The sequence below is a fragment of the Penicillium diatomitis genome, assembly GCF_028827545.1.
Source record: "Penicillium diatomitis strain IBT 30728 chromosome Unknown utg000011l_segment0_segment0, whole genome shotgun sequence".
NCBI lineage: Eukaryota > Fungi > Ascomycota > Eurotiomycetes > Eurotiales > Aspergillaceae > Penicillium > Penicillium diatomitis.
This window is the reverse complement of record NW_026623183.1, coordinates 886,869-912,221: the sequence shown is the minus strand read 5'-3', so window position 1 is coordinate 912,221 and position 25,353 is coordinate 886,869. Positions and strand designations below refer to the sequence as shown.

The 25,353-nt window shown below is 52.5% G+C and overlaps 11 protein-coding genes across 11 annotated transcripts; 5 read left to right on the top strand and 6 right to left on the bottom strand.

The window, feature by feature from the left end:
* Positions 1 to 644: 644 nt before the first annotated feature.
* Positions 645 to 1,835, top strand: N7539_007976 (uncharacterized protein; the record flags this gene model as incomplete). Its single annotated transcript, XM_056937577.1, has 1 exon — positions 645 to 1,835. One exon carries the CDS (start codon positions 645 to 647, stop codon positions 1,833 to 1,835), a length of 1,191 nt encoding a protein of 396 aa, XP_056787442.1.
* A 673-nt stretch (positions 1,836 to 2,508) lies between these two features.
* Positions 2,509 to 4,600, bottom strand: N7539_007975 (uncharacterized protein; the record flags this gene model as incomplete). The annotated part of the gene is made up of 4 exons (XM_056937576.1): positions 2,509 to 3,987; positions 4,070 to 4,308; positions 4,374 to 4,482; positions 4,550 to 4,600. 4 exons carry the CDS (start codon positions 4,598 to 4,600, stop codon positions 2,509 to 2,511), a joined length of 1,878 nt encoding a protein of 625 aa, XP_056787441.1.
* Positions 4,601 to 5,167: 567 nt separating this feature from the next.
* N7539_007974 (NADH:flavin oxidoreductase/NADH oxidase) lies at positions 5,168 to 6,562 on the bottom strand (the record flags this gene model as incomplete). The annotated part of the gene is made up of 2 exons (XM_056937575.1): positions 5,168 to 6,265; positions 6,392 to 6,562. 2 exons carry the CDS (start codon positions 6,560 to 6,562, stop codon positions 5,168 to 5,170), a joined length of 1,269 nt encoding a protein of 422 aa, XP_056787440.1.
* Positions 6,563 to 7,614: 1,052 nt separating this feature from the next.
* Positions 7,615 to 8,437, top strand: N7539_007973 (uncharacterized protein; the record flags this gene model as incomplete). Its single annotated transcript, XM_056937574.1, has 3 exons — positions 7,615 to 7,689; positions 7,928 to 7,940; positions 8,004 to 8,437. 3 exons carry the CDS (start codon positions 7,615 to 7,617, stop codon positions 8,435 to 8,437), a joined length of 522 nt encoding a protein of 173 aa, XP_056787439.1.
* Positions 8,438 to 9,301: 864 nt separating this feature from the next.
* On the top strand, positions 9,302 to 10,477 carry preB (alpha-factor pheromone receptor STE2; the record flags this gene model as incomplete). The annotated part of the gene is made up of 1 exon (XM_056937573.1): positions 9,302 to 10,477. The coding sequence occupies one exon, from the start codon at positions 9,302 to 9,304 to the stop codon at positions 10,475 to 10,477; it is 1,176 nt and encodes a 391-aa protein (XP_056787438.1).
* Positions 10,478 to 11,356: 879 nt separating this feature from the next.
* On the bottom strand, positions 11,357 to 12,787 carry N7539_007971 (amphiphysin; the record flags this gene model as incomplete). Its single annotated transcript, XM_056937572.1, has 3 exons — positions 11,357 to 11,379; positions 11,461 to 12,480; positions 12,604 to 12,787. 3 exons carry the CDS (start codon positions 12,785 to 12,787, stop codon positions 11,357 to 11,359), a joined length of 1,227 nt encoding a protein of 408 aa, XP_056787437.1.
* A 1,593-nt stretch (positions 12,788 to 14,380) lies between these two features.
* Positions 14,381 to 15,263, bottom strand: N7539_007970 (EXPERA domain-containing protein; the record flags this gene model as incomplete). The annotated part of the gene is made up of 4 exons (XM_056937571.1): positions 14,381 to 14,460; positions 14,521 to 14,755; positions 14,815 to 14,978; positions 15,062 to 15,263. 4 exons carry the CDS (start codon positions 15,261 to 15,263, stop codon positions 14,381 to 14,383), a joined length of 681 nt encoding a protein of 226 aa, XP_056787436.1.
* Positions 15,264 to 16,404: 1,141 nt separating this feature from the next.
* Positions 16,405 to 18,108, top strand: N7539_007969 (Cysteine desulfurase; the record flags this gene model as incomplete). Its single annotated transcript, XM_056937570.1, has 2 exons — positions 16,405 to 17,514; positions 17,686 to 18,108. The coding sequence occupies 2 exons, from the start codon at positions 16,405 to 16,407 to the stop codon at positions 18,106 to 18,108; spliced, it is 1,533 nt and encodes a 510-aa protein (XP_056787435.1).
* A 453-nt stretch (positions 18,109 to 18,561) lies between these two features.
* N7539_007968 (uncharacterized protein) lies at positions 18,562 to 20,184 on the bottom strand (the record flags this gene model as incomplete). The annotated part of the gene is made up of 5 exons (XM_056937569.1): positions 18,562 to 19,015; positions 19,125 to 19,267; positions 19,364 to 19,585; positions 19,725 to 19,826; positions 19,981 to 20,184. 5 exons carry the CDS (start codon positions 20,182 to 20,184, stop codon positions 18,562 to 18,564), a joined length of 1,125 nt encoding a protein of 374 aa, XP_056787434.1.
* Positions 20,185 to 21,795: 1,611 nt separating this feature from the next.
* Positions 21,796 to 22,318, bottom strand: N7539_007967 (uncharacterized protein; the record flags this gene model as incomplete). Its single annotated transcript, XM_056937568.1, has 2 exons — positions 21,796 to 21,954; positions 22,259 to 22,318. The coding sequence occupies 2 exons, from the start codon at positions 22,316 to 22,318 to the stop codon at positions 21,796 to 21,798; spliced, it is 219 nt and encodes a 72-aa protein (XP_056787433.1).
* Positions 22,319 to 23,378: 1,060 nt separating this feature from the next.
* On the top strand, positions 23,379 to 25,315 carry N7539_007966 (putative GABA permease; the record flags this gene model as incomplete). The annotated part of the gene is made up of 4 exons (XM_056937567.1): positions 23,379 to 23,528; positions 23,604 to 23,737; positions 23,879 to 24,456; positions 24,537 to 25,315. 4 exons carry the CDS (start codon positions 23,379 to 23,381, stop codon positions 25,313 to 25,315), a joined length of 1,641 nt encoding a protein of 546 aa, XP_056787432.1.
* Between the last annotated feature and the right edge of the window lie 38 nt (positions 25,316 to 25,353).

The window sequence follows — 25,353 nt, the reverse complement described above, 5'->3', positions numbered from 1 at the left end:
CCCGCTGCTCTCGACATCTCCGACTGCGGTCATTCACAAACACCCCAGGGGATTCGCACCTCCAGACGACTGACCAGCATCCCTCCCACGATCGCGTGGACGATGCCTGCACCGTCTTCTTAAACTTATTCCGTCGGCCGTTTCAGACCCTCCCACACTCGTTTACCATATCGCCATTCGTCCATCTTAACGAAAGCACCTCCGTCTCTCACTCACGACTTGACGCCGTTTGAGCCCATCAACTTTGTTTCCTCGGTTCACCTTTCAGCTTCCAGCTCCGGTCTTTACATTTCAATCTCGGAATCGCTCCTTTCGTCGCCCGTTGACCGGTCGCATTTGGTGATTCCACCTTGCTGCTTTTTGTCTTTCTCTCTTTCTATTCATTATTCACGACCTCCCTCCCTCGCCATGCCGCTCAACTCGGTTGATCCGTCCTTTTCCTCCATTAGTATGTGTTCGGCACCTTATTCTTGTGCAAAGACAATCTCGGGGTCTCCGCGCGTCGGAGGCGCAGGTGACCCGACCCACCTCCTCCCCTTGTCCTCTACTGAACTGACCTTCTGGTATCGCCGCAATGCAGACGATGTCTTTTCTCCTGCTCGTTCTCTCTTCAAGCGTTGCATTACATGTGACACCGTGCCAGCATGTCCCGCCTGCCCCGATGGCCAGACCTGTACCATGACCGCGCAAACGTGCGATGCCTGCTCGATCACCAAATGTGTCTCCATCACCACCAACACACCTCCCCCTCCAACAGCACGAACGTCGGGGCGATTGCCGGAGGTGTCGTGGGAGGTGTCGTCGCACTCGTCGTCATCCTCTTCCTGATCTGGTGGTTTGTGGTGCGCAAACGTCGCAATGCCCAGGGCTCGGAGCCTGAAAAGGACCACACTAGCGCTTTCAACAGTGCCCGAGAAGCGCGCCAATCCACACAATCGATCGCTTCAACGGTGCTGACGCGAGCCTCCAACGTCATTCAAATTGCATACATTCCCGGCGTCACGAACCGCTCTCCCCCCGAGACCCCCAATACCTTGGTGCCTCCGGTGCCTCCTCTTCCTGGTGCGCACCCGGACCAGCACTTCTTCATGCCTGGTGACCTGCGTGATTCGACCTGGACCACCATGACCGGTCACCAGAGTATGTCGCCTACCTTGCGAAGCAGTGTGGCCACCACGGTTTATCGCAGTGATGCCATCGTGAGCGCCACTCCAGCACAGCAGATCCAGCGCTCGCGGGCCAACATCGTCAGTGTGCACAACGGCCCGGGAGGCTCGGGGCCGGGCGATTCGACTCAACCGACTCCCGTCATGATCACTCCCCGCGATGCCCCTGCCGTTCCGACCATCACCTCTACACAGTTGGCCAAAGCCAGTGCCTTTTCACAAAGCAACAGTTCCATCGTGGCGCGCCAGGTAGTTGCCAAACCTGTCATGGTGCGTGGGCCATCGGTGAAAAAGAAGAACGGGATCACCAACCGCAGCCCTAAGGTGGACGCCGCTGGAGGCGAGCCACCAGCCGGTGCTAAATCCGAGTCGAGCTCCCAACAACTGGATCAGCAATCGTCGACACTGAACAACATCGCCTTTTCCGACGATGACTCCTCCAGCGCCAATGAGACCCGGCCTACCACCTCCTCCAACTCGACCAAGCTCACAGTCCTTACTCCACCTGATGAACCCCCTCAGAGCGAAGGACCTTTCCAGGACAATGCCAGCACCCACAAGAGGTTATCTGCCATTGTCATCGATCCCAAGCGCAGCTCTCAACATACCGACCGGTCTCCACCTCCTCGGGGAGCCAGTCCCTTTTCAGACGACAATGAGATGAGATAGGGCAAGGGTGTCGATGTCAACTCAGACTGCTACTAGGTAGTCACTGATGAGTCTTTTCAAAGTCAAAAGTCTTGCCATCACCTACGCTGTCTCTCCTCCATTTCCCACAACGTGAACTTATCGACATCCTTCTTCTTACTGTCTCTCTCCAAGCGTTACATTTCTCCTCCCTTGTGGCCATGAACTCATCAAGTATCTTTTTTTTGTTCTTTTGTCTACACATTTGATACACATCTCGCCTCGGAGTTGGCTTGGCCCCTTTTTTTTTTCCTTTTGTGGAGTGCTATGTACAGAGAAAAGCACTCTTCATGGTGGATCCTTTCTTGAATAGTGTTTCCCACCTAGTGACATGATCAATCTGCAATCTTTCTATCCTCCATTCTTTTCAAATAGATCAGTATTCTCAACGTAGATTGAAGTCCCAATCGGCTAGCATCAAAATGGCGTGTCTGATCAAGTTCAAGCCCACTACATGTAAGCATGGAGGAAAACACCGTGGTGGCGTGTGAAGGTAGGCCCTACTAATCGTGTCCAGCTTCACTCGAATTATGGATTTGAAAAAAAAGCAGCCGGAGAGCTGTCACTTTAAATGGAAATTCCCCTTGATTGTCTTCACAGCGCTTTATATATATATATATATTCAGCCCATTCAATCTTCCCCACGTCATTGGTGTCAAGCACCAGCAACGCCTTCTTCCAACCCCATTCCACGACCGATCTTGCGAATCAAAGCGCGCTTCAAAAACGCTTCACGTGCCAGACTGCGCGTATGCCGAGACCACGAATCAACTCCAATTACGCCGCGCACGAGCGCCGACTGCAATGCGTACAAGGCGTGTTGGAGACCTTCCTCGTCTGCGACCAGGTCGTACAGTTGTTTGCCTACCACCGTAGGCGCAACGAGAACCTCATCGATGGGTGGAAGACCAGACTGCGAATGTGAATACAAATCTAATGGACCTGCGGCAGTGGATGACGACCCAGTGCTGGAAGAGTGGCCACCGGCTGCGCGGGTTTGGGCGTCGGCGATGGTGGCGTCCGCGCGATGCAGAGCCTGTTGGAGAATGGAGGTGTTGGATTGTAAGGCCGAGTGGAGCGAGTTCAAGGCGGCGACTTCGCCCTGGAGTGTGGACATGGCAGCTTGGAGGGAGCGCGATTGTGCGACGAGAGATTGCGCGGCCGAGTCGGACTGGGTTGCGTGCTGATTCAGGGTCTGCACGAGTGTATGGGAGATTGCATGGAGGAGAGCGTCTTTCTCGGGGTTGGGCGGGATAGGGGGTGCTGGACCGGTAGGAGCAATTGCTGGCAGTTCGACTTCAAATGGGGAAGTGAGGAGGTCGGGAGCATCCTTCTTTGGCGGCGGTACTGCCACTTGAACATGGGAATGGGCAGTAGTAGGTGGATGAGCTGATGATACTGGAAGTGGAGGAGGGTGTCCCTGTCGTGCAGCTTGAGGATGAGGCTGCAACTGCGGCTGCGGCGTCGGTTGGCTCGTCGCAGGCTGGGTTCCTGGAATGTGCGCTGGATGCACGGGATGCAGTGGATGCGCCGAGGCAGGCGGCGATTGGGCATATGGCGGTTGTAGCTGTTGCGGTGAGTATTGAGTCGGGGCTGGTCCACGAGGCGTGTAAGGACTGGCTGAGACCGAGTCACCACCTGGACCAGCTCTGTAGTATGGAGCTGGTGCAGATGATACAGGGACTTGTGGAGGCGGTTGATCTTGGCTGTATTGCTGCGAGAAGCGGGATCCTGAGTACGGCGCCGTCGCCTGGCCCATCGAAGAATGCCGCAACGTCTCGTTCCCTTTTGGTGGTAAAGGAGGCAAAGGCGGCGGTGATTGATACCGATGATCTGCTGCTGGCGCAGGCGTGGGTGCCGGATGAGCGCTTGCGGAACTGGTTCCAGAATTCGGCTTCGGTGGTAACTGCGGGGGCAGATTGGCCGATCGACTCGAACCTTGCGCATATGCTGGACTTTGAGGTTGGCTGGGAGGATGGCCTGCAGCCCCTGGCAGTGGTGGCACTGGAGGTGGTGTCCGAAGTGATATTTGAGGCGATTGCGGTTGAGGAGGCACAGGCTGCTTGTATCGAACGGGGGGCTCCTTGGCGAATACTTCTCTCAGAACAGAGATCAGTTCGGAGATGTTCGACCTCTTGCAAAAAAAAAAAAAAAAAAAAAAACGTCAGCGCTTTGTCTCAGGTTTAGCAGTCATGGAAAGTTGCGACCACACTTACGTCCCACGACTCCGCCCAGTGCGCCAGATAGTGGTGATAGACTCGTCCCTCCAGTGTGACATGTTGCCCCACGCGAATTGCCATGTCCTGAGTCGGCGTGACGTACACCATCGGAGGCTCTCGAGGATACGTATTAGGGATCCAAAGCGCGACTGGGAATCGATATGTTGTGCCGCGAAAGGAGACGGGGACTGTGCCGACCAGATGCAGGAGAAGCGCGGAGAAGCCATTCTCGTAGGCTGGAGGATCAATCGAGTCAATACTGCTGCATCCGGGATGACCTGGACACACGACCTGAACTTACTGTAGACGTCGGTTCGAGGTGAGATTGTAGGATACTGGGCTAGCGTATTGGCGACATCCTGGTACGTCCGATTGGGATCATGGTAGGTCTGCTTCGGATCGTAATGGTCCTGCAACGGCGGGGTTAGTTCAAGGAATTTCATGCGGCAGCCTTGCCATTGTATTGTGCTATTTTACCTTGCAGAGCACAGAGTACAGCCATGTCAGCGTACGCTGAGGGACTGCCATGTCGAGCGAGCGTGGTGTCGACAGTGAGAGTGAACTCGATCAGTCCATTGCGCAACGTGAAATGTGCTCCGCACCTGGGTGAGGTTCCCCCGCAGCCGCGCTTGGCGTCATTCCTTGATGTCAACACTAGACTTTCTCCGAACCCGTCCAGCAGGTACCTCCTACAGACACCAATGCTTGCCTCTGTCATGCGAACAACTACAGGACGGCGCGGAGAATCTTGAGAATTATTGTATCAACTACCAACATACTCGTCGATTGTCGAAAGTGACAAATTTTAGTCCTTCAATCGGATTATCGCATTGCTGCAAATCTAAGTTGACCATCTTGGTCGGATTTTTGAATACCTGTTCTTCATGCTTCACCTCTCCCGCTTCTGCGAATTTCGAGGTTACTCTACTTCCATTGTCAGCCCGTCATTTCGGGGAACGTTTGTCTCAAAAGCAATTATTGATGCTTCATCATTCATGTACTATATGTTCTCAAATCTCTATAACCCAAAATTGTCTAGACGCCACAATGCAAGTCTTGAAGAAAAATCAAAGAAACGAGGAAATCGCAGCGCTTTTAATCAAAGATGGAAGCCTTCATGGAGTTGGGCTGAATATACTCCGAGGCATTGCGGAAGCTGGTAAAGCCCCAGCGGATCTGTCCGGCCATGGCGATCTCGACATCCAGATCCTTGGCAAAGGCCCAGGTCAGACCAGTGTCACGCTGGAAAGCGCGTCCCACCAAGATCACATCAATATCATCCTCAGTGAGGGCCTTCTCGGCAGTGTTGCCGTTGTTGATCATGCCGACGGCAGCCACAATGAGCTTGTCACCAACAGCCTTCTTGACGGTCGCGGCGAAGGGCACCTGGAAAGCAGGACCCGAGGTGATCTTCTGGGCGGCGTGAACACCACCGCTGCTGATGTCAATCAGATCAATAGCACCCTGCTTGGCAAGCGCGCGGGAAAATTCCACGGTATCCTCCAGGCTCCAACCTTGCCTCTCGGAAACGTTGTCCTCGAGCCAGTCGGTAGCAGAGACACGCAGGAAGACGGGCATGTTGGGACCAACGGTGTCACGGGTGAGCTGGGCAATCTCGAGAGAGAGACGGATGCGGTTCTCGAAGCTACCACCGTACTCATCGGTGCGCTGGTTGGCCGAGGTGCTGAGGAAGGAAGACAGCAGATAACCGTGAGCATTGTGAATCTCGATGAAGTCGACACCGGCGGCCAAGGCGCGCTTGGTGGCGGCGACCCAAGCGTTCTTGACTTCTACAATGTCCTCCTTGGTCATCTCCTTGGGAACAACATCGTTCTCAGAGAAGGGGATAGCACTGGGGGCTTTAACATTGTCGGTCCAGCCACCCACGGCGTTGGTGGCGGTCATACCGCCCAACCATGGGGGCACGGTCGAGGCCTTGCGACCAGCGTGAGCCAGCTGGATACCGATCTTCTGGCCCTGGCTGTGGGCGAACTCCACGACCTCCTTCAGAGGCGCGATCTGGGAATCCTTCCAGAGACCCACACATCCAGGAGTGATCCGGCCCTCGGGAAGGACGCCGGTAGCTTCAATGATAATCATGCCGGGACCGCGCTGAGCGATACCACCGTAGTGGGCCATGTGCCAAGGGGTCATGTGTCCATCTTGGGCACTGTACTGGCACATTGGCGCGACCTGTTATTGAGAGGAATTGTGAGTCTTTTGTTTCATCCAACACGAGACGGGCTGAAACAAGGGGGGGGGGGGAAAGACAGTGTCGCGAAAATGCCCGTCAAGTCGCAGAGTAGCGTATCAACTTACACCAAGGCGATTCTGGAAAGTTTGACCACGAATGGTCAAGGGCTTGAACAGCTTAGGAATTGGCTTGCCGCTGGTCTGCGGGTTGCGAGCAGTGCCCGCAGGCGGGTACTGCGCCGGCGTGAAGTAGGAGATGCCGGGCGCCGGAGCGATAGGAACGTCAGCCCAAGTCATGATGCACGAGACTGTAGAGGTGATGTGGCGAGAATAGGGTATCGTAAAGAGACTTGAAGACACAGAAGAACTTGAGCACTTTGGAGGGTCAAGAAGAGTGGGCTAGACATGATCTTAATGCTTTATATCTCAGTCGGACCGATTGCCCATCTGATTTCTAAGCTCTCCCATCATGTCTTCTGCGACTGGATATCAAATTTGAAGATAGAGGACCCGCTGTGGTCCTGGGGTCGGGCGTCGAGAATTGTGGACGAGATCACCAAGTTTTCCATCTCATCATCGTTCACCTTCGATACCCACCTGCGACGAATTCCGTCGAAATCGATGGTTGGCGGCGAATGATCTCCGTTCCTGCAGGGCAGTCGGGGATCGGGCGAAAGCCGGAGAGTTTTGTGATTCGTGGAAGCGTCCACCCAAAAGGCACGAGGGCGACAGTCTTTGTCAGCACTTTAAATGCCCGCCGTGGACTGGACGGGAGTGAACTTTGAAGAGACCGTCGAGATGTGGCACCGGGCCGTTTTTTTCTTCAGGAGTCGTTGCAGTGGAAACTGAAAGTGGACACGACTCGTCCGCGTTCTGGCCAGTTGATCAGGTTGATCCCATCATCAGTATCGACTATCGACTATCGACTGGCCGACCGGCTCTCGGTCGAGCATCGGCCCAACATCCGTTGACGATGAATTCTTGACCGCTCACCCCGAAAAGTCTCCGAAGTGCCCGAGAGCCACGGGGTGGGGCGGTTCAACAAGTCTCCGAGTTGATGCCAAAGCAGAGACGAACCCTTCAAGTTGCAAGGGACGTGACAAGTGCGGGAGAGAGAAGCCAGTGACGTAATAGTAAGTACGGGCGTCGGGTAGTACCGTAGTAGCAGTACCTTAGTAACGATCTCGGATCTACTAGTTCTTCACTTCATACTTACTTCCTAGTGAGCCGCCCTTCTGGGTATGACCGGCAGCATCTGGAACTGTCAATTTTTTCTCGGGTAGAGTGCCTCAGCACGGGCTTCAGTCACTCGACAAAGGACGTCTTTTTCTTGCGAGTCGTTTGCAAACATGATGGTGCAGCGGAGATACTCGCTCATCGTCAGCACGGACCAGCCAGACCTAGATTTGGGTCCTCAGCGTGCTGTGAGTGAAACCTAGTTCCAGCCTTCGAACTACGGCCGAGGAAGTATGACTCGAGTACGAAAGCTATGCTGAGTTCAAAGCGAGATATGTGAGATGCTTGCCGGCCCCTCTTCCGAGTCAGGAGCCGAGTCTGGCTGACGGAAGCTGCTCGAATGTCGAACTGGGTGTCCACTCGTGTGAGGCTGAAAGATCAGACTGGTTTCCTTCGATGGCCGGCTGCTAGACATGCACCGACAAGAGTAAGACCAAAAGTAAGACCGTGTTCATATCTGCATTTCAGCGGGCAAGTCTTGGTGAAGGGTGCCCCTGAATAGAGTGTATCTCTTACCACTTCCATAACGAAGACTACCATTACTACTACTATTACTCCTACTGTTACTACTATTATTACTACTACTATTACTCCTACTGTTACTACTATTATTACTACTACTATTACTCCTACTGTTACTACTATTATTACTACTATTATTACTACTATTATTACTACTACTACTACTACTACTACTACTACTACTACTACTACTACTACTACTACTACTACTACTACTACTACTACTACTACTACTACTACTACTACTACTACTATTACTACTACTACTACTACTACTACTATTATTATTATTACTACTACTACTACTACTACTACTACTACTACTACTACTACTACTACTACTACTACTACTACTACTACTACGAACCATCACCACCACCACGACTCCGTGAAGTACAGGCTGAGGTATACTAGAAATATTCTACTTCTGCAACCTGCTACGTAATGATACGAGCAAATATCCGTCTTCATTTGCTTATGTTGGAAAATAGGTACCTGTAACTACTCGTCAACTACATAAACTGTTAATAGTATGGACGTTCCAGGGTCCAGGCGAAATAACGTCTCAACGAGCCGGGGATCCCAAGTGCGTGACGGTAGAGTCGCCGAGTTTGAATCTCCTCGCCTGCACTTGAAACATCCTCTAATTGTACCAGTAAGACGGGAAGGACCTAGATCTGTCGACGCATGCTGTCGGGTCCAATCTTTCCGCCGTTCTGCGTACTGCTAAAGCTCTAGAGCCTGGAGCCTGATCTGAATCGGAGGAGGTGCATTGTTCTTCAAGCCCCACATGGTATTGTTCTCTCCTCCTCGCCTCGATGTAGGCTTTGACTGCCATCAGATCATGGACCACTCATACAGGGACATCAGACACATCCCGGGGCCATCTGAACATCTGGAGAGACATCGGTGGCATTCATCAACCATTGTTTGTTTCGGCAACCACGATGCCATCGGAGAACAATCCCCTCCCCTTGGTTGCCTGTCAGAAGACAACATCTCTCCACAACCGCAAGATGTTCGAACTTGTTGCCTCTAGGTGCTCTCAATCGACTTATATACTGCTGCATTTCCTAATGACATCCAGCAAAGAAGGATTCAACCTGATGAAAGACACTTGAGCATAACAGACTACCGATCCATCGTCGAAAGAACTGAATCGACCCGCCTTCAACCGATTTCCATTCCTTTGAAGTTGATACAGAGGAGTTTCATACCGCTGGACGGTCTGAAAAGACGAGATAGTTCTCGTTCTTTTCTCCCCCCTACACACTCGCAATGGCGACGTTTGAGCCCTACACCCAAACTCACCCTTACCGACTGCCCAATTTTAACCCGCTCACGCAGCAATTCAATCTGAGCTATCCCGATGGTAGCCCCCTCACGATCACAGTCCCTGACGTGGACACCTTTATCCAATACAACATCCGCATCTGCATCAACTATGGGACGCAATTCGGTGCATCGATCGTGCTCCTCGTGATCTTACTGCTGCTGACTCGACGAGAGAAACGCGCGTCTTTGGTCTTCCTGTTCAACTCGGCGGCTCTTTTGTTCAACATCGTGCGGCTCCTCCTGCAGCTCGTTCACTTTACGACCGGGTTCGAAAAGTTCTACCCCTACTTCTCTCTGGACTATGCCTCGGTGCCAAGCAGTGCATATGCCATCTCCATCACGGGCAGCGTCTTTGAATCTCTGGTGGTGGCATGTATCGAAGCCTCGCTGGTGATTCAAGTGCACGTCGTCTGCGCCACCGTTCGCCGTCAATATCGCTGGCCCTTGCTGGCGCTGTCCTGCACCGTCGCCGTACTCACCATCGCATTTCGACTCGCATGGATGGTCGAGAATTGCATCGCAATCATCCAGGTCTCGTACATGAACACCATCTGGTGGCTGGAGAGCGCCTGCAACATCGTCATCACCATCAGCGTCTGCTTCTTCTGCGCCGTCTTTGTCACCAAGTTGGGCTTTGCTCTACGCCAACGCCGCCGTCTAGGGGTGCGCGATTTCGGCCCTATGAAGATCATCTTTGTCTGTGGCTGTCAGACGCTGACCATTCCGGCCGTCTTCTCCATCACGCAGTACTTTGTCGTCTTCCCCGAGCTCTCCTCCAATCTCATCACTCTGGTGGCCATCTCGCTGCCCCTGTCATCCATCTGGGCCGGCGCCAATCTCGACCAGGGCGTTCACCACGAGACCCAACCTTTGCATCGTCGGAACCTCTGGCGCGGTCTCGCTTTCGGCATCGACAGCACCACATTGAACAACACGGCCACAACGGGGAAGAAGATGACGGAAATGACCGACAGTACTGCGGCCCAGACGCTGTGTTACTCGGATCAGCCGATGAGCATGCTGAGCAAGTCGTCGCGTGATTCTCTGGACCCCCACGGCATCTGTGTCGAGCATGATATCTCGGTCGAGACTGAACGACGAAAGCGGTCTATTGTCTAACGTGCATCTGGCTCATCGGGTGCTCTTCTCGCCTTCACCAATTTCCCTTCTTTACTGCATTTCTGAACCACGATCGAGTGGTCCTCTCGATGGAGTTACCATCTTGTTTTTCCTTCTCTTCTCTTCTCTTCTCTTCTCTTCTCTTCTCTTCTCTTCTCTTCTCTTCTCTTCTCTTCTCTTCTCTTCTCTTCTCTTCTCTTCTCTTCTCTTCTCTTCTCTTTCCTTTTTTTTTTTTTCTTTTCTTTCCTCCTCATTGCGGTGCCCGTCATCTTTCCCTTCTTCTCAATATACCGAGACCTTTTTTTTTCTTTTTTTCTCTCTTTTTTTTTCAAAAAATGAATAGCTTCATTCATTCATTCTGCTTTGTCACCTCTTCTTCCTAATTGAGCAGACCAGTTATCATTAGACCCATAGTAACAGAGAATCATACACTTTGATCGCCGAGCATATTGAAGCTGTCAGACTCAGCAGTGGATTTTCTTCATACACTTGGTTCATCTCGCGACAACATGAACTCATGTAGTGTTCCCACTCCCCAAGACTTGCTGTGAAAAGCAAACATCTTTATTGTGAAAGACAGCTGTTACGTGCTTGGAAAGGGAAGATAAGCCGGGAAGGATGATGTTGATGGTATCCAAGAATGGTACCCAACCGCTCGTAATTGGCAGACCAGATTAAAAAAGAGTTGAAGAAAAAAAAAATCAAGATCTTGTAGGCTATGTACACAAGAAACGCTCTATGTCATAGAACCATAATGTGCTCTCAAAGGGAACACTTGGAAAGGGCGATCAGGGGCAAAGGGCAATGGAATATAGAGGCCAATCAAAGAGCATATTTGAAAGAGGCAAAAGCAAAAACAGGACATCTCTCTTTTCCATGCTATTGGAACTTGACGTAGTTGGCTACAGTCCACGGTCAGTAAAGGGGAGAAAGCGAAGAGGGTGAGAGACCCTTGTCATCACAAGAGAAAAAAAAAAACTTACCAGGGAATTGACCTTCACGACCGTCGACCCGTCCCGTCCACCACTCATTCTGATTATCGGTTCGAGTCACAATCTCGATCACGTCACCCGCCGAGAAGCCTAAATCACCGTGCGCTTGTGCCTCATAGTCGTAAAGCGCGACAACGGTCTCGACCGGCTTGCTGAGATGCGCTGGTTTCGCCCGAGGAGGTGGCGGAGCGGGCTTTGCCTTGGCGGCCGCGGAGAAAGTGCCGGCGGTGGGGCTCGGCGATGCAGCCGCAGAGTAGGGCGGGGGAGGATTCTCAGACGAAAGCGAGGAGGCACGCCCACGGCCACCCTTGGCCTCGGTAGCCTTGAGCGAGTTCAATTTCGAATTTGTACGACCCAAGCCCTTCGTCTTGAAATGCACAATCAGCAGCGCTTCGGCGCGTTCTTGCACATCGCCGCGCTTCTGCTCAAAGGCTTCTTCCACGTCCATCGCCAGGTTGAAATAGCTGATATTCATGCCCTGCATCTTCTCGTGCAACGTGTAGAACACGTTCAGTTGCATGTAGTAGAACGATTGAAACAGCGGACGGATGAACTCGGCCTCCAGCTGGAACAAGCGGGGCAACTCGTCCTTGAGCAGGTCGTTGTAGTAGTTGAATTCCTGCGTGGCCTGCTCGACGTCATTCTCCGCTTTATACAACGCTTTCTCATCCTTGAGCGACTTGTCCTTCTTGTCCTGCAGCTTTTTCAAGCTGGCGCGATGGCGATCGTAGTCGAGTTGTTTGTGGTCGCGCTTGACGGCGACCTTGCGGATCACCTTGATCACCTCCAAGAGCTGATCGGCTGGGCTGATGATGCGACTTTCGATCATCTCCAGCTCCGGCGCAAGGGACTCTTGCAACTCTCGTACAATGGCTTCGTAATCTTCACAGGCCTGAATCCCCTCGGGATTGCCTTCAAACTTGAACGATTCGGGGTCGGATGCACGACCGGAGATGGGTTTGTAGAGTTCGGCGATTGCTTTTGAGAATTCGATCTGATGGCTGAGCATACCTATGCAGGGTGATTAGATCGAGCCTCTTTCTTTTGCGCTCCATGCTGGCCCGACCGCGAGCGGCGACGGAATTGTGCCCACTCGGTGATCGAGCGAGGATGACAGGTTGGATGGATCCTTACCATTGATCGCGTCAAAGTATTTCTTGGATTCATCGTGCAGCTTCTTGGTCTCCCTCTCGAGCTCGTCAAAGCGACGCTCGGCATCGGTGTAGACGGCATCCTTGGTGTGTTCACCAATGTTGAATTTGGCCTTGATCTGCTGCGGGGCACGCACGATGCTCTTCTGGAAGCCCTTGAAGCTCATGACGACGGGAGGGGCAGTGACGAGTTCCCCGGAGACGTGGGTAAGAAAGTTGCGTTCGGAGAGGTGGAGGGGGGGGTGCTTGAGGAGCGCACACCTTCAGAGGTGAGGTATTGGAATCAGAGCTCGAAGACGAAGAGAGAGGGAGAGAGGGAGAGCGAGAGTGAGGTTCTTCACAGATCTCGGTCGGCTGGGACGGCCACTTGGAGGGAGATTGATGAGGAAAGGGAAGAGCAGCGACGGAAGAGCGTGAGCAGTGGAGCTGCTGGGCAGTTCCATCGATTTTGGGGTTCTCTCAGCTTTCCGGACGGGGCCTGTTCCCTATGACATAAGACTCGGCTTGTCGGGTTCGGGGACACCACAAGGCTGTGGGAGTTCGTCCTGTACATGATTGCTACCTGAATAGTGAATACTGTACCTGACTGCGCAGTGCCTACAACTGCTACATATTCCATACTATATGTAGTCAGTAAACTAATTAATGCAATGCTTTATAAGTGTACCACTTTCTATACCCAAGTACTTTTCTTCGTTGGAAAGCTCCAAATTTCCCTTGACAATGTATGGGTGCGCATATTCGTGCATCGTGCCAATGTACATCATTGTACTGCACGATGACCCCGAGGCGCAGGCGGCAGGCGTGGTGTTCGTGTGGCTTGTGGCTGTGTCCGTCCATCCGGCAATCGATCGCTGACGAGCATCGTCGATGGCGCACACGTTTTCTCCATTCCAACTCTTCAAGCCTCACGTGGTCCGTGGCTGGAGCCAGTCAGCGGAATAAGCACAACAGATCGGATGTTAGACCATCTCGAGGTACCTTGCTGTTGAATTTTGGAGAAAGAGGTAGAGCGCCATCTCCCATGCTAGAAGACCAAAGGGCACAGCAGTCATGTCAGATTGACACAAGCACAGGGCGGCTTAGGCTGCCGTAATTCCTGCAAACCAACTCTGGAAGCCTAAATCGTGGCGTATGAGGGCAGGACTGGGGAATTGGGAACGGGTACTGTGTGAGCATTGCCGACCGTTGGCAATCGCCCATTGAGCTACAGTAGTGAACCGGTCAAGTGTTCAGTTGCATTCAAGCTTGTCCCTGGGTTCCAATGACTGGAAGAGGTAGTCGGTTGATCGAAGTCGTCCCTTGGTCATGTCGTGCTTGAGGGAGTTTTGTGATTCTGTTCGTGCTCTCGAGGGACTGATGTCAGTTCCGCAACTCAAAATGCGGCTGGCAACCCGACGGGGTACGATTTCCATGCAGGAGAGAAGGCTCCAGGATTGCGAGGAAGATACCTCTTATCGATGGTTTGCGTAAGGAAAGACTGTCTTGTGTGTCGCACTACCACATACGGGGATTTGGTAATACATCGAGAATTCCAAAAATATAAAGTTTTTCATTGAGTCGACGGTGGAAAATCGTGTCCCTTAAATCGCGACCTAACAACATCGCGAAACCCCATCTCGAGCGCCAACCCCCAGATCGAAGGTTAAAAAAATCAGGTGCAATGGTCGAGAGGCATTCTCAAATCCCAAGCTGCATAGAGCAGTCCTCGATGATAGCATGCCACTCTTGGACGCATTCTTTGGAAAGCATGCGTGCAATCATGAAGCTTTCCTTCTCGTGGGAACCTGGACCCTGTCCAGAAGTTCAACCAGTTCCGAGTAGCTCTGGTACATGCAATCTGCAATGAATGGATGTCAGCAGACATCCAACTGAGACTCACTGAGCTCTGGTCTCTTACATGCTGGAATCACAATCCAAAACGAATTCATAAAGATAAAGTATCCAAAGTAGTAGTAGGCCTCAGGCCGTGAGTAGGAAACCGCGTGATGGTACTCGTCCATCATGCTTGTGGCATAGTACAGGATATCTCCGTAGAGCTGGCCCATTGAGACCAAAAGCTGTGTTGGGTAGCGACAAGGAGACCTCACAACAATCATCCAAGCCGTGAGGAATGAAAGCGGTCCCCATGCAAACTATATCGTTGGATTAGCTCCGAGTGAAATCGGACGCCATCGACAAAACAAGAACATACGGCAGTGATAGCCTCCATACAGAGTACGAATGGTTCCGAGGTCAGATACCGTGAATCAGCCTGGGCGTATTCCTTCCACAGCTGGCCGAAGAGGTCCATCATGCCGGGCATTCTCTGATGATTGAAGACAAAATAACCCTCGAAGAAAAAGTGTATGCATCCGGCTTGAAAATTCAATCCCCGTTTCAATGTCAGGTATGTCCACCTCACATCATATTTTCTGCAAACAGCCACGGAATGTACTTACTGTAGACGAACCATCCTGCAAGCACTTTATCACGGCGGGTCAAGGTCGGGCGTAGAACGTTGAGACCAGCTGCGGTGAGGCAAAATATCACCAGTGTCCCAAATGTGAAGCTGCTGAGAAGCGCAGGAAGGCTCATCGTATTCGCCATATAATCAGTGAACTCAATGTCGGTGGGATGGTAAGGGTGACTGAGAGTCTTCATCGTTGCAGTGAGGTACTTTGCGAGCCTCGAAGGTACTTCGGCTGCATATCCACGTTCCCTGATAACTGCCCGCAATGGCCAGAGGGAAAAGATGGTGCCGGTGGATGGTTTTTGAAGGAGATGTGAGGGTACTACCTCAGCTACGGACTGTCATGATCATCAAACAAAGTTTGACCATCCAAAGACCAGACTGCATCGACTGATTCGGATGCCCAGGTTCCGCTGTGAGACACGGGATTCGGGGATGCGCAAGTGGCCGAGCGAGGTGCTGAAGAAAGGGAGCAGTGACCCCCGAGACAGACTTCCATCGATTTACACAGAAAGAGGAAAGGACGACCTAGAGAAACAACATCAAGATTTGATTTAAGTCTAAGATAGACAGACACGCAACGAGATCGAGAGATCAATTCAGATTGACTCCAGGAGGTGGAAGCAGGATCACGGTATGGATAAGTCGGAAGTCAGATGACACTCCAACAGCTGGCAGTCTCCTGGGGGGGGAGGTTGATTCCATGTACAGGTGAATGTAAAAAAGGGCCGAAGAAGGACTAATAGGTTACCTATGGCTTGTAGTTTGCCTTGGCCAGGTCATTCTAGAGGCTCTTGGCAATGATCATAGGTATAGTTAAGAGGCATAAATCAAGTGCGATTTACAAGAGAACGATGGGATCACCCTCATTTCTCTACCTGTCATTTAGCCTGCTGGGCATTTGAACGTATTCTTACTGGCAAGAAGTTAGTTGCAACAGGAGATTGAAAGCCTCTCCGCGCAATCCATGGCGGCTGAACCACCGGAAAGACTCGCCTGATAAAGACTTGGTACAATATCACCACCTAGTCACCCACGTCTCGACGCAGCCCAAAGACTCTACATTATTATTAAAGTGGCGGCGCTTCACGGACCTCCCGACTTGGTAACTGCAAGAAGATCATTCTTCTAGGGTGGAGTGCCTCAGGAGTCAGGACAACGAACTTCCCCCGGGTCAATCCAATCCCCGGTTTGCCATATCGGGAATTTCCCGAGTTTATCGGCAAAACGGCTACCGCCCGGCAGTATCATCACCGAGCTGTTTCTTTTCAGGTCTTGGCTTATCAATCTTTCCCCATCAACAGACTGACTTCATTTCAAAATACCGTCATCATGTCTGCTGCTGGTCCAGCTGCTTGGAGACATGCTTCTCGCGCCTGCTCAAGGCGCCTCCCGGCTCCCGGCGCCTTTGCAACCCCTCGACGCTCCCTCGCCACTGGTCTCCGCGGTGCCCGCACCTATGTTACCGAGACCAAGGCTGGACAAGCCCAGGTCAATGTCGATACCGCCATCAAGGATGAACAGAAGTCTTTCATGAAGCAGACTGGCGTCGCTCCATCAACTGCTACATTGTCTGCTTCGGGCATGTCAGCCGATGCGGCGATGAGTCCTGCTGCCGGCGTCCTGAAGCAGGCGACCGTGATGGACCAAGGAACTCGCCCCATGTACCTCGACATGCAAGCGACAACCCCCACGGATCCCCGGGTTCTCGATGCGATGCTGCCGTTCTTGACCGGGATCTACGGTAATCCTCATTCCCGTACCCATGCATACGGCTGGGAGACAGAAAAGGCTGTTGAAGAGGCCCGCGAGCACGTCGCCAAGCTGATTGGTGCGGATGCCAAGGAGATCATCTTCACCAGCGGCGCCACTGAGAGTAACAACATGAGTCTGAAGGGTGTTGCGCGCTTCTTCGGTCGATCGGGTAAAAAGAAGCACATCATCACCGTGCAGACCGAGCACAAGTGTGTCTTGGACAGTTGCCGTCATCTGCAGGACGAGGGATTCGAGGTCACCTACCTGCCTGTGCAATCCAACGGTCTCGTTCGTATGGAGGACCTGGAAGCCGCCATGCGCCCGGATACCGCAATCGTCAGTATCATGGCCGTGAACAATGAGATCGGTGTCATTCAGCCCCTGGAAGAGATTGGCAAGCTGTGTCGGTCAAAGAAGATCTTCTTCCATACCGATGCCGCCCAGGCTGTGGGCAAGATTCCCATGGATGTCAACAAGATGAACATTGATCTCATGTCCATCTCAAGTCACAAGATCTACGGTCCCAAAGGTATTGGAGCTTGCTATGTCCGTCGTCGTCCTCGTGTCCGTTTGGATCCGATTATTTCAGGAGGCGGCCAAGAGCGTGGTCTCCGCAGTGGAACACTTGCACCGCACTTGGTGGTTGGCTTTGGCGAGGCATGCCGTATCGCTTCGCAAGAAATGGAGGTAAGCACAAATTGCCTTTTCGGAGTCTTCCTCTCTTGAAGATTTTCCGTTGTAGCCTCCTGTTCCTTTTTTTTTTTTTTTTTTTTTTTCGATTTCAGATTTCCGTGAAGCTCTAGAAGTCAAGACCCATGAGGTTTGGTGCTGAGTAGATGCTAATTGGGCATTTCATAGTACGATCACAAGCACATTTCGCGCCTGTCAAAGCGTCTTAGTGACAGCCTGCTTGGGTTGGAGCACACCACGCTCAACGGTGATCCTGTGGCTCACTATCCGGGTTGCGTGAACATTTCATTCTCGTATGTCGAGGGCGAGTCTCTTCTGATGGCTTTGAAGAACATTGCTCTGTCTTCGGGCAGTGCGTGCACGTCATCCTCCCTGGAACCCAGCTATGTCTTGCGTGCCTTGGGTAGCAGTGACGAGAGTGCCCACAGCAGTATTCGTTTCGGTATCGGTCGATTCACCACCGACGCCGAGATTGATTACGTTCTCAAGTATGTTCACGAACGCGTGGAGAAACTCCGTGATATCAGTCCTCTTTGGGAAATGGTTCAGATGGGAATCGACTTGAAGACGATCCAGTGGAGCCAGCACTAGGGAATCTGCTCGTTTGGTCATCGATTGTGCTTTCCCGTTCGCCTTGCTTCTTCTCACCCAATATGGTATAATGGTTTCTCGCCCTGGAGGACGACTCTGCTACGTTTCCAGGGAAAGGCGTTGTGGTATGAATGCATGTAAGAGTAAATTTCCGCTTTTATGTACAGAATGCAAGAAACAGTTCCTCACTCAAATGTCGGGTGGAAGGCGTGATTCTAAATGGATGGATCTCGGTCAGGGATAAGGGGCAATCTGCCAGTCTGGACTTTCAGACCTAGTACCCACGATCCTTGTAAGTCACTCATTTACAACCTACATACCTACGTAGAGCATCACGGCTCATCTGGCGAGACCAACCACTAGCGCGACAAGGGTTCGGCTGAGAGAGATATCAAACACTACATGATCGATGAACGTCCGATCTTGTAAGCAAAAGTCAGGGTTGCTCTGCGGTCAATACTGAGGTGATGGCGTGGACGCCCTTCCCTGTCCCGCATCTGCCAACTCTATCGATTCATCCCGCACATCCAACTGCACCGTTTTAAAGATCTGCAACCCCCGCGCATCAGCAGGCCGATCGATCATCGGATCGTCCTCCCTCTCCCACCCTCTGACCGCACACGCCGAACTATGATGACCCATGGGTTTTGCAGCCGGGCCCGCAGTCCCGGAGGAGAAGCGCTTGGATTTCGAACGAGAGGTGGACGTCCCGTCGCTGTATGAAAGGGTCTTTTTGTCCACGAAGACGACGATGAATGACTTGAGGAAGGCGGCGATGAGACAGACGACGCTGATTGCGATGTAGACCTCGGTTGTGACGGTGGAGTAGGCTCCCAGGAGCACGGGGTCGGTCGATACGATCTGTTGGTGCATGTAGTAGAGTCGGATGGCGGCGAGGGGAATGAGCCTGCAAGACAAGGCGAGGCGATGGGTCAGCGGCGGGGTTGAGAGGCAGTGTAGATTCAGTTCGGCCGGGGGAGAGGGGGTTTTTTTTATTTTTCTTTTTGGAAACTCACATGATACGGCTCTCGAGGGTGATTCCAATAATGAGCTTTTTGCGCAAGGAGATTTGAATCCTGTGGATTGCGAATCCCGCATAGGCGAAGAGTAAGAGCTCCGTAACAATGTCAAAGACGGTTATCGCGATCCAGCGCGGGAACTGCCGAGGTTTTCGGAATTAGCATACATGAAGATCTCACGAGAGACACGGAAACGCTGTATCGTTTCGATTGACGATACGAGATCGGTTCCTCACCAGACTACCACATTGCGAAGCACTCAGGTCGAGCCACGGTTGGTCACTGCAGCGAACTCCCACCAATACTATAGATAAGACGGTCCAGAGAAGCATTGCGACGAGAACGCCTCGGATGAGGTGGAGTTGAAGTTGGGAGAATAATGTTTCGTAGAATATACAGGAGGTGACTTTGGAGAGGCCTAGGGCTAGGATGGCGAGAAGATCGCCTACGTATGCGGTCTGCATTTTGGTCAGCGCTGGCTGAGCCGTCAATTTTTCGAGAGAAAGCGAAAGAGAAAGCGAGTGGGTGAGTGTGTGAGAGAGTGAGAGAGTGAGTGAGTGTGAGAGTGAGAAGGAAAGTCGGAATGTGCCGACTGACCTTGAGCATTGAATCATCGCGAGATGAATGAGTTTCTCCATGCACTCCCCAGCCCAGGCGGACCTGAGACAGCACCACGCCCGTCTGAGCAATGGCAACGATCTATGGACGGTCATTCATCAGCGGCATGTCAGATAGACAGGATCGAGGTCTTCGTGTATCGCTGAATATCCTCGTAGAACATATCACTGAGGGAATTGAGGCCATGCGCATCAATTCTGATCTGATCGCTTCCCGGCGGTGGTGGAAGACTCACCACCATAATGGCAAAGAGCAAATCATCCCGCTGGAAGATATGTCGTTGACACGCCGAGTATATCCGCGCTGCCATAGAGGACAAGATCACGACCAAAGCCAAAGAAGTCCAGATCACTATCAATCCGCCGTGATTATCCGTGGTGTCTATCGTGAGCGGCGGGGATACACCCGGCGGCAGTGACGTTGCGGGTGTCGCCGGCATGGCGAGGTCGAGTGAGGATATCAGTCCCTCCGGGGCTGGAACTAGTGCCAGGAGGAGAATGCGGAGGACGAGAAGAGCAGACACAAGGAGAGAAGGGTTGGATCAGATAATGAGGTGTTGCGCCAGGCTGAGACGGGGAACGAACTATCGATACATTTGAGAGGAGGAGAGAGAGAGAGAGAGGGGGGGGTTTGTTGAGTGATTTGCGACGCTAGATTGATCGATTCCTTTGCTCCGTCTTGGTGGACGAGTCTTGAGCAAGAAATGCTGGCCGAGGCAAGTGAGATAGCCTCAAGCAACGCTTTGCCACAGTCAATTTGGGCGCGAACGGTGGGGGGGTGCAAGACGTTTTAATTGGGACTGGCTGGGCGAACAAATCGAGTAAAAGGTATACAAGGTGTCAAAGGTATAATAATTAACCCTCGTGGGGACGAACAGACGACCTGCAAAGTGGTCAATGATCAATGATCGATGGATCGAGGACTCGAGCCCTGAAAAGGATGAATGATGACAATGTCCCAATGCCACCATGCCACCATACCACCATGTCTCCCTCCTGCAGATGGCCAGGATTCGCTGCGTCCGCCCTTCGACCCGGCCTCCAAGAAGGGTTATTCTTAGACCCGATCTTGGCTCTTGACCGAAGAACGCTCCAGGTTTTCCCCCTCCCAAAAAGGACAGAGTGCATCAAGGGGCGTGGGTCGAGAAGGGGCAGGGGGTTAGTCTGGGGGGAGGTTACGTTGTGCCGCATGGGCTGTCGTCAATAATCGCCAGACCTGAAATATGTGGCACGAGCACGAGGAGGAGGAAGAGGAGGAGGATGTTGAGATCGTGGAACTGGAGTCCTTCCCCGGGTGTCAGATCCATGCTCCGACGTGCGCCTCTTCGGGGAAGAGCCAAAGCATGGCTGCTGGACATGGGGCCGGAGATGGTCGCTGCCTCCGCATACCGTTGGCTGAAACAGTCAGTCTATGCGCTCGACTATGCAGTCACAGACCGCAGACTACAGACTCCAGACACGGAGTCCAAGATTGACAGGTGCAGCTTGAAACGTGCCCCGATCGACAGCTTATGCATGGGTGAGTGCGTATGAGAATGCTATTGTGTTTGGGGTTGCATAATTTTGCTTTTCTGGTTTCAAATCTAACGCCTCCTCGTAGTATAATACCTGACCTATGAGTCTACGTACCAGGGTAGTCAATATCATCCACGGAAAAAGAAAAAAAAAATAACAGATCCTATGATGTTGAAACACGCATGGTATTCCCTATTCAACCTCTTTCCGTGCCCCGTTGGGCCCTGGACACGTGAAAAGTCTGCCCTCTGATCATGATTGTTTATCCCTGCATGGACCAGTGGGCAGAGGCCAGTTGGTTCATCGGGGAGGAAACTCGAGGGAAGTGAAGAGTTGGAGGTCGACCCTTTCGAGGAGATACGATCGAATGTAGAGTGCGCCCGCCCAGTCTTGTTGGTGGCGCCGATCATGTCTCCTTCCAGCACTCTACATCTGCAGGGAGGTGATGCAGCTACAGAATACCGTCGTACTCGACTCGCCAGTAGGGATGCATTGCCAAGACGTGAGGAATGCTCGCATGGTAGCGGAGTCGACTGCTAAATTTGTTCAGTCTTTAGTGATAGTAGTAGTGATGGTGGTGGTGATGGTGGTAGTGATAGTGGTGGTGATGGTGATGGTTCGTAGTAGTAGTAGTAGTAGTAGTAGTAGTAGTAGTAGTAGTAGTAGTATACATCCTCGACCGCGGTGCCCAGCCACTCCAACAGTAGAAAGATCCTGCACGGGATGAATCACGAGACTCGCGTCTCTGTAGTTCGGTACATGACCTTGATGACCTGACTAGGTGCAGGGGAAGACTAGGTACGTACATATTTGTGAGGACCTCAAGTTGCATCATTCCAGGCAGACGCGGCTGGAAAATAGGCGGTCGTCAAAGGTCGTTCAGTCGTCTGCACACATGGCCAACACGCGGTGACGATTCCCCCCGGTGGTTCGTCGGTGGCTGCAGTCGGGAATGTGAGATGATGATGAGGACGTCGCCACGGCGTGGATGCCACTCACACCGTCCACCCGGTCCGGACGACATGCACCGATGTTCCCGTTCTCCCGGCCATCCCACATTTCCACCAGCCTTGCACCACGCAACAAAATGCTCGATTTCTGTTGAGGCAATACTGAGGAAGAAGTCAGTAGTAGTACTTCCAAGTAGTACCGACGTACCGAGTACAGCCTCTGCAGAGGCTATTCCGGTGCTAATGCCAAACTCTAATCGTCGATGGCCCCAGTTCGGGTCCCAGAAAGGTGGAAAGTGCGCGGATCAAGGAGGAATGGATCCATTTTGGCATCCACAAGTGGAAAAGGCTGGAGGTCCCAGCCACGGCGGGTAGGCCCGCTGGAGGAGATTCTGGAATGGCGCCCAGAACGTCCCAACGTCCACCCTTCAGAGGATCGCCGTGGTGGACCGACTACAAGTCTACAAGTACACCATCTGATCGGGGCATGGAGGAGTCTCGAAAAGGCAGTCGCGGCACGACCCCATCAATACTACATCCGTCTTTGCTCCCGACTCCAGCATAGAGGATCATCAATCCTGATCATCCCTGCTGATAACTATCCCCGACCGAGTGCGATTGTCTGCATGAAACTCGCCAGCTTCTGCATCCAGACTAGTGGCAGAAGCCGAAAGATGCAACAACGGTTGCGCAATTACCCAGTTATGCCTGGAGAAGATCCTATCCCGCCTCGATGAGAAAGAAGAATGCAACCCTCAGCAAATGATCATACCGGAGTCGTGCTGGAAGATGACCCACAGCTTCATCGCCTGCCGAAGCCCCGAGGCATTCTTCCAAGGGCAACCTCCCCCCATGCGTGATAAACTGGAACTTTATTACCTGATCCATGCCCCCCTGCCGTCCCGCATCATCGAGGGCGCATGAGGGCACATGAGGGCGTTGCTCGTGGAGGGTATGACTATGGATAACTAATAGCTTACCGTCTGCTGTCGCGTGGTTTGCTCTGCTGTCCACCACCTCCACTACCCATCACCACCGGGACGCCCTTGATTGCGCCTCGTCGCCAAAACCTCCCCCCCCCCCAGTCGACGGTCTCTCACTCACCGAGAGGCTGTAGTATCTGGACAGCGGTCCAGTCCGCCTCTGTCCGGACGGACCCATCTGCGGCCATGGAGATGCAGACCCCAAACAAGTCGACGCAACTGGAGACGATGGACGTCGAGTTCCATCCGCTCGATCGTGATGTGCCTCCACCTCAGAAAGGCACCCTTCTTGATGATCATGACATGCAGCGGATGGGTAAAGTCCAGGAGCTCAAGGTGTGTGAACCCTTCTTTTCTTCTTTTTTTTCTCGTCTTCTCGTATGGTCTTTGTCTGGTTTTCTTCGGCCAAAGACGCGCGGGTGCGTCGATGCCCGCCTTTGGAGGCCGTCTTCGCTTCTGACATTCCGGGATCAGCGAAATATGCGCCCAATTGCCGCCTTGAGCTTTGCATCCATCCTGCAGGCAACGTGGGAGTTCATCTTGATGTAAGTCAACCATCACGTGAAATCGGTCTCAGTTATATCAACTGCATCTCAAGAGCGAAGATAGGTCTTTCATTCGCGGTGGAATGCGGAGACTTTCTGGTGGAATGCATGGAGCTGATCTATCTCGAAACTCGATCACAGCTCAAACAGCCAAGGTTTAGAAAATGGAGGTCTTTCGGGCATGTTCTGGTCGTACATGTGGACGTTTGTCGGCTTTGGACTGATCATCGCTTCGCTCTCGGAGATGGCCTCTATGGCACCGACGTCGGGTGGGCAGTATCACTGGGTCTCGGAATTCGCCTCCCCACGGCATCAAAAATTTCTCAGCTACGTCACGGGTTGGATGTCCGTGTTGGCCTGGCAAGCGGGCGCAGCATCGGGATCCTTTTTGACAGGCACGATCATTCAGGGTCTCATCAGTGTCCGAAATCCGAATTATGTGCCCCAGAATTGGCAAGGCACGTTGTTCGTGTTCGCCATGGTTTTGGTGATTTACATTGCGAATGTCTATGCCAGTGATTTGATGCCGGTCTTGAGCAACCTGCTCATGATCCTGCACGTGCTCGCGTGGGTGGTGGTCTTGATCGTGCTCTGGGCCATGGCGCCTCACCAGTCCGCGAGAGCCGTGTTTGTGACCGGATGGCAGAATGGAGGGAATTGGTCCACGATGGGGTTGAGTGTGATGATTGGGCAAATATCAGCCATCTATGGCTCATTGAGTACGTGTCTTTCCAAATGATCTCCGGTTTTTCGAAAAGATGGGTTGGTTGGTAGCTACGAAGCTAATGTTTCGATAAAGGTTCTGATGCATGCGCCCACATGTCCGAAGAGGTCAAGGACGCGGGTCGATATGTCCCGGTTGCCATCGCCTGGGGCTACTTTAGTAACGGCATCATGGCGACGATCCTGCTCGTCACCTTTCTGTTTGCCATTCCCTCGGTGGAGGACGCTCTGAGCGATGACACGGGATTCCCGTTCATTTACGTCTTCAAGAACGCCGTGTCCATTGAAGGTGTCAACGGCTTGACCTCTCTCATCCTCTTGCCAGTCATATTCAGCAACATCCTCTTCAATGCCTCTACATCACGACAAACCTTTGCGTTTGCTCGAGACCGAGGCTTGCCCTTTTCACGCTTCATCAGCAAAGTGGACCCGAAGCGACAGATCCCCACAAATGCCATCGCCCTCTCCTGTACAGTGAGCTGTGCGCTGGCGCTCATCAACATTGGTTCCACGACGGCGTTCAACGCCATCATCTCCTTGAATGTCGCGGCCCTCATGTTCACATACATCATTTCGATCGGCTGCGTCATCTACAAAAAGCTGCATGACCCCGGGAGTCTGCCGGCGCGACAGTGGGATATGGGGCGATGGGGGCTCACTGTCAACATCATCGCCTTGATCTACTCCTGTTTTGCTTTGTTTTGGTCCCTCTGGCCCAGCGAGCGCAGTATCACGGTGGATAATTTCAACTGGTCGGTGGTGATCTTTGTGGCGGTCTTCTTCCTCAGTCTGTTCATGTATCTGGTCAAGGGACGGTTCGAATACGACGGGCCTGCGGTGATTGTTCAGCACTGACCAGCATCACTGATGGACTTGGCGTTAGTGTCTATAGG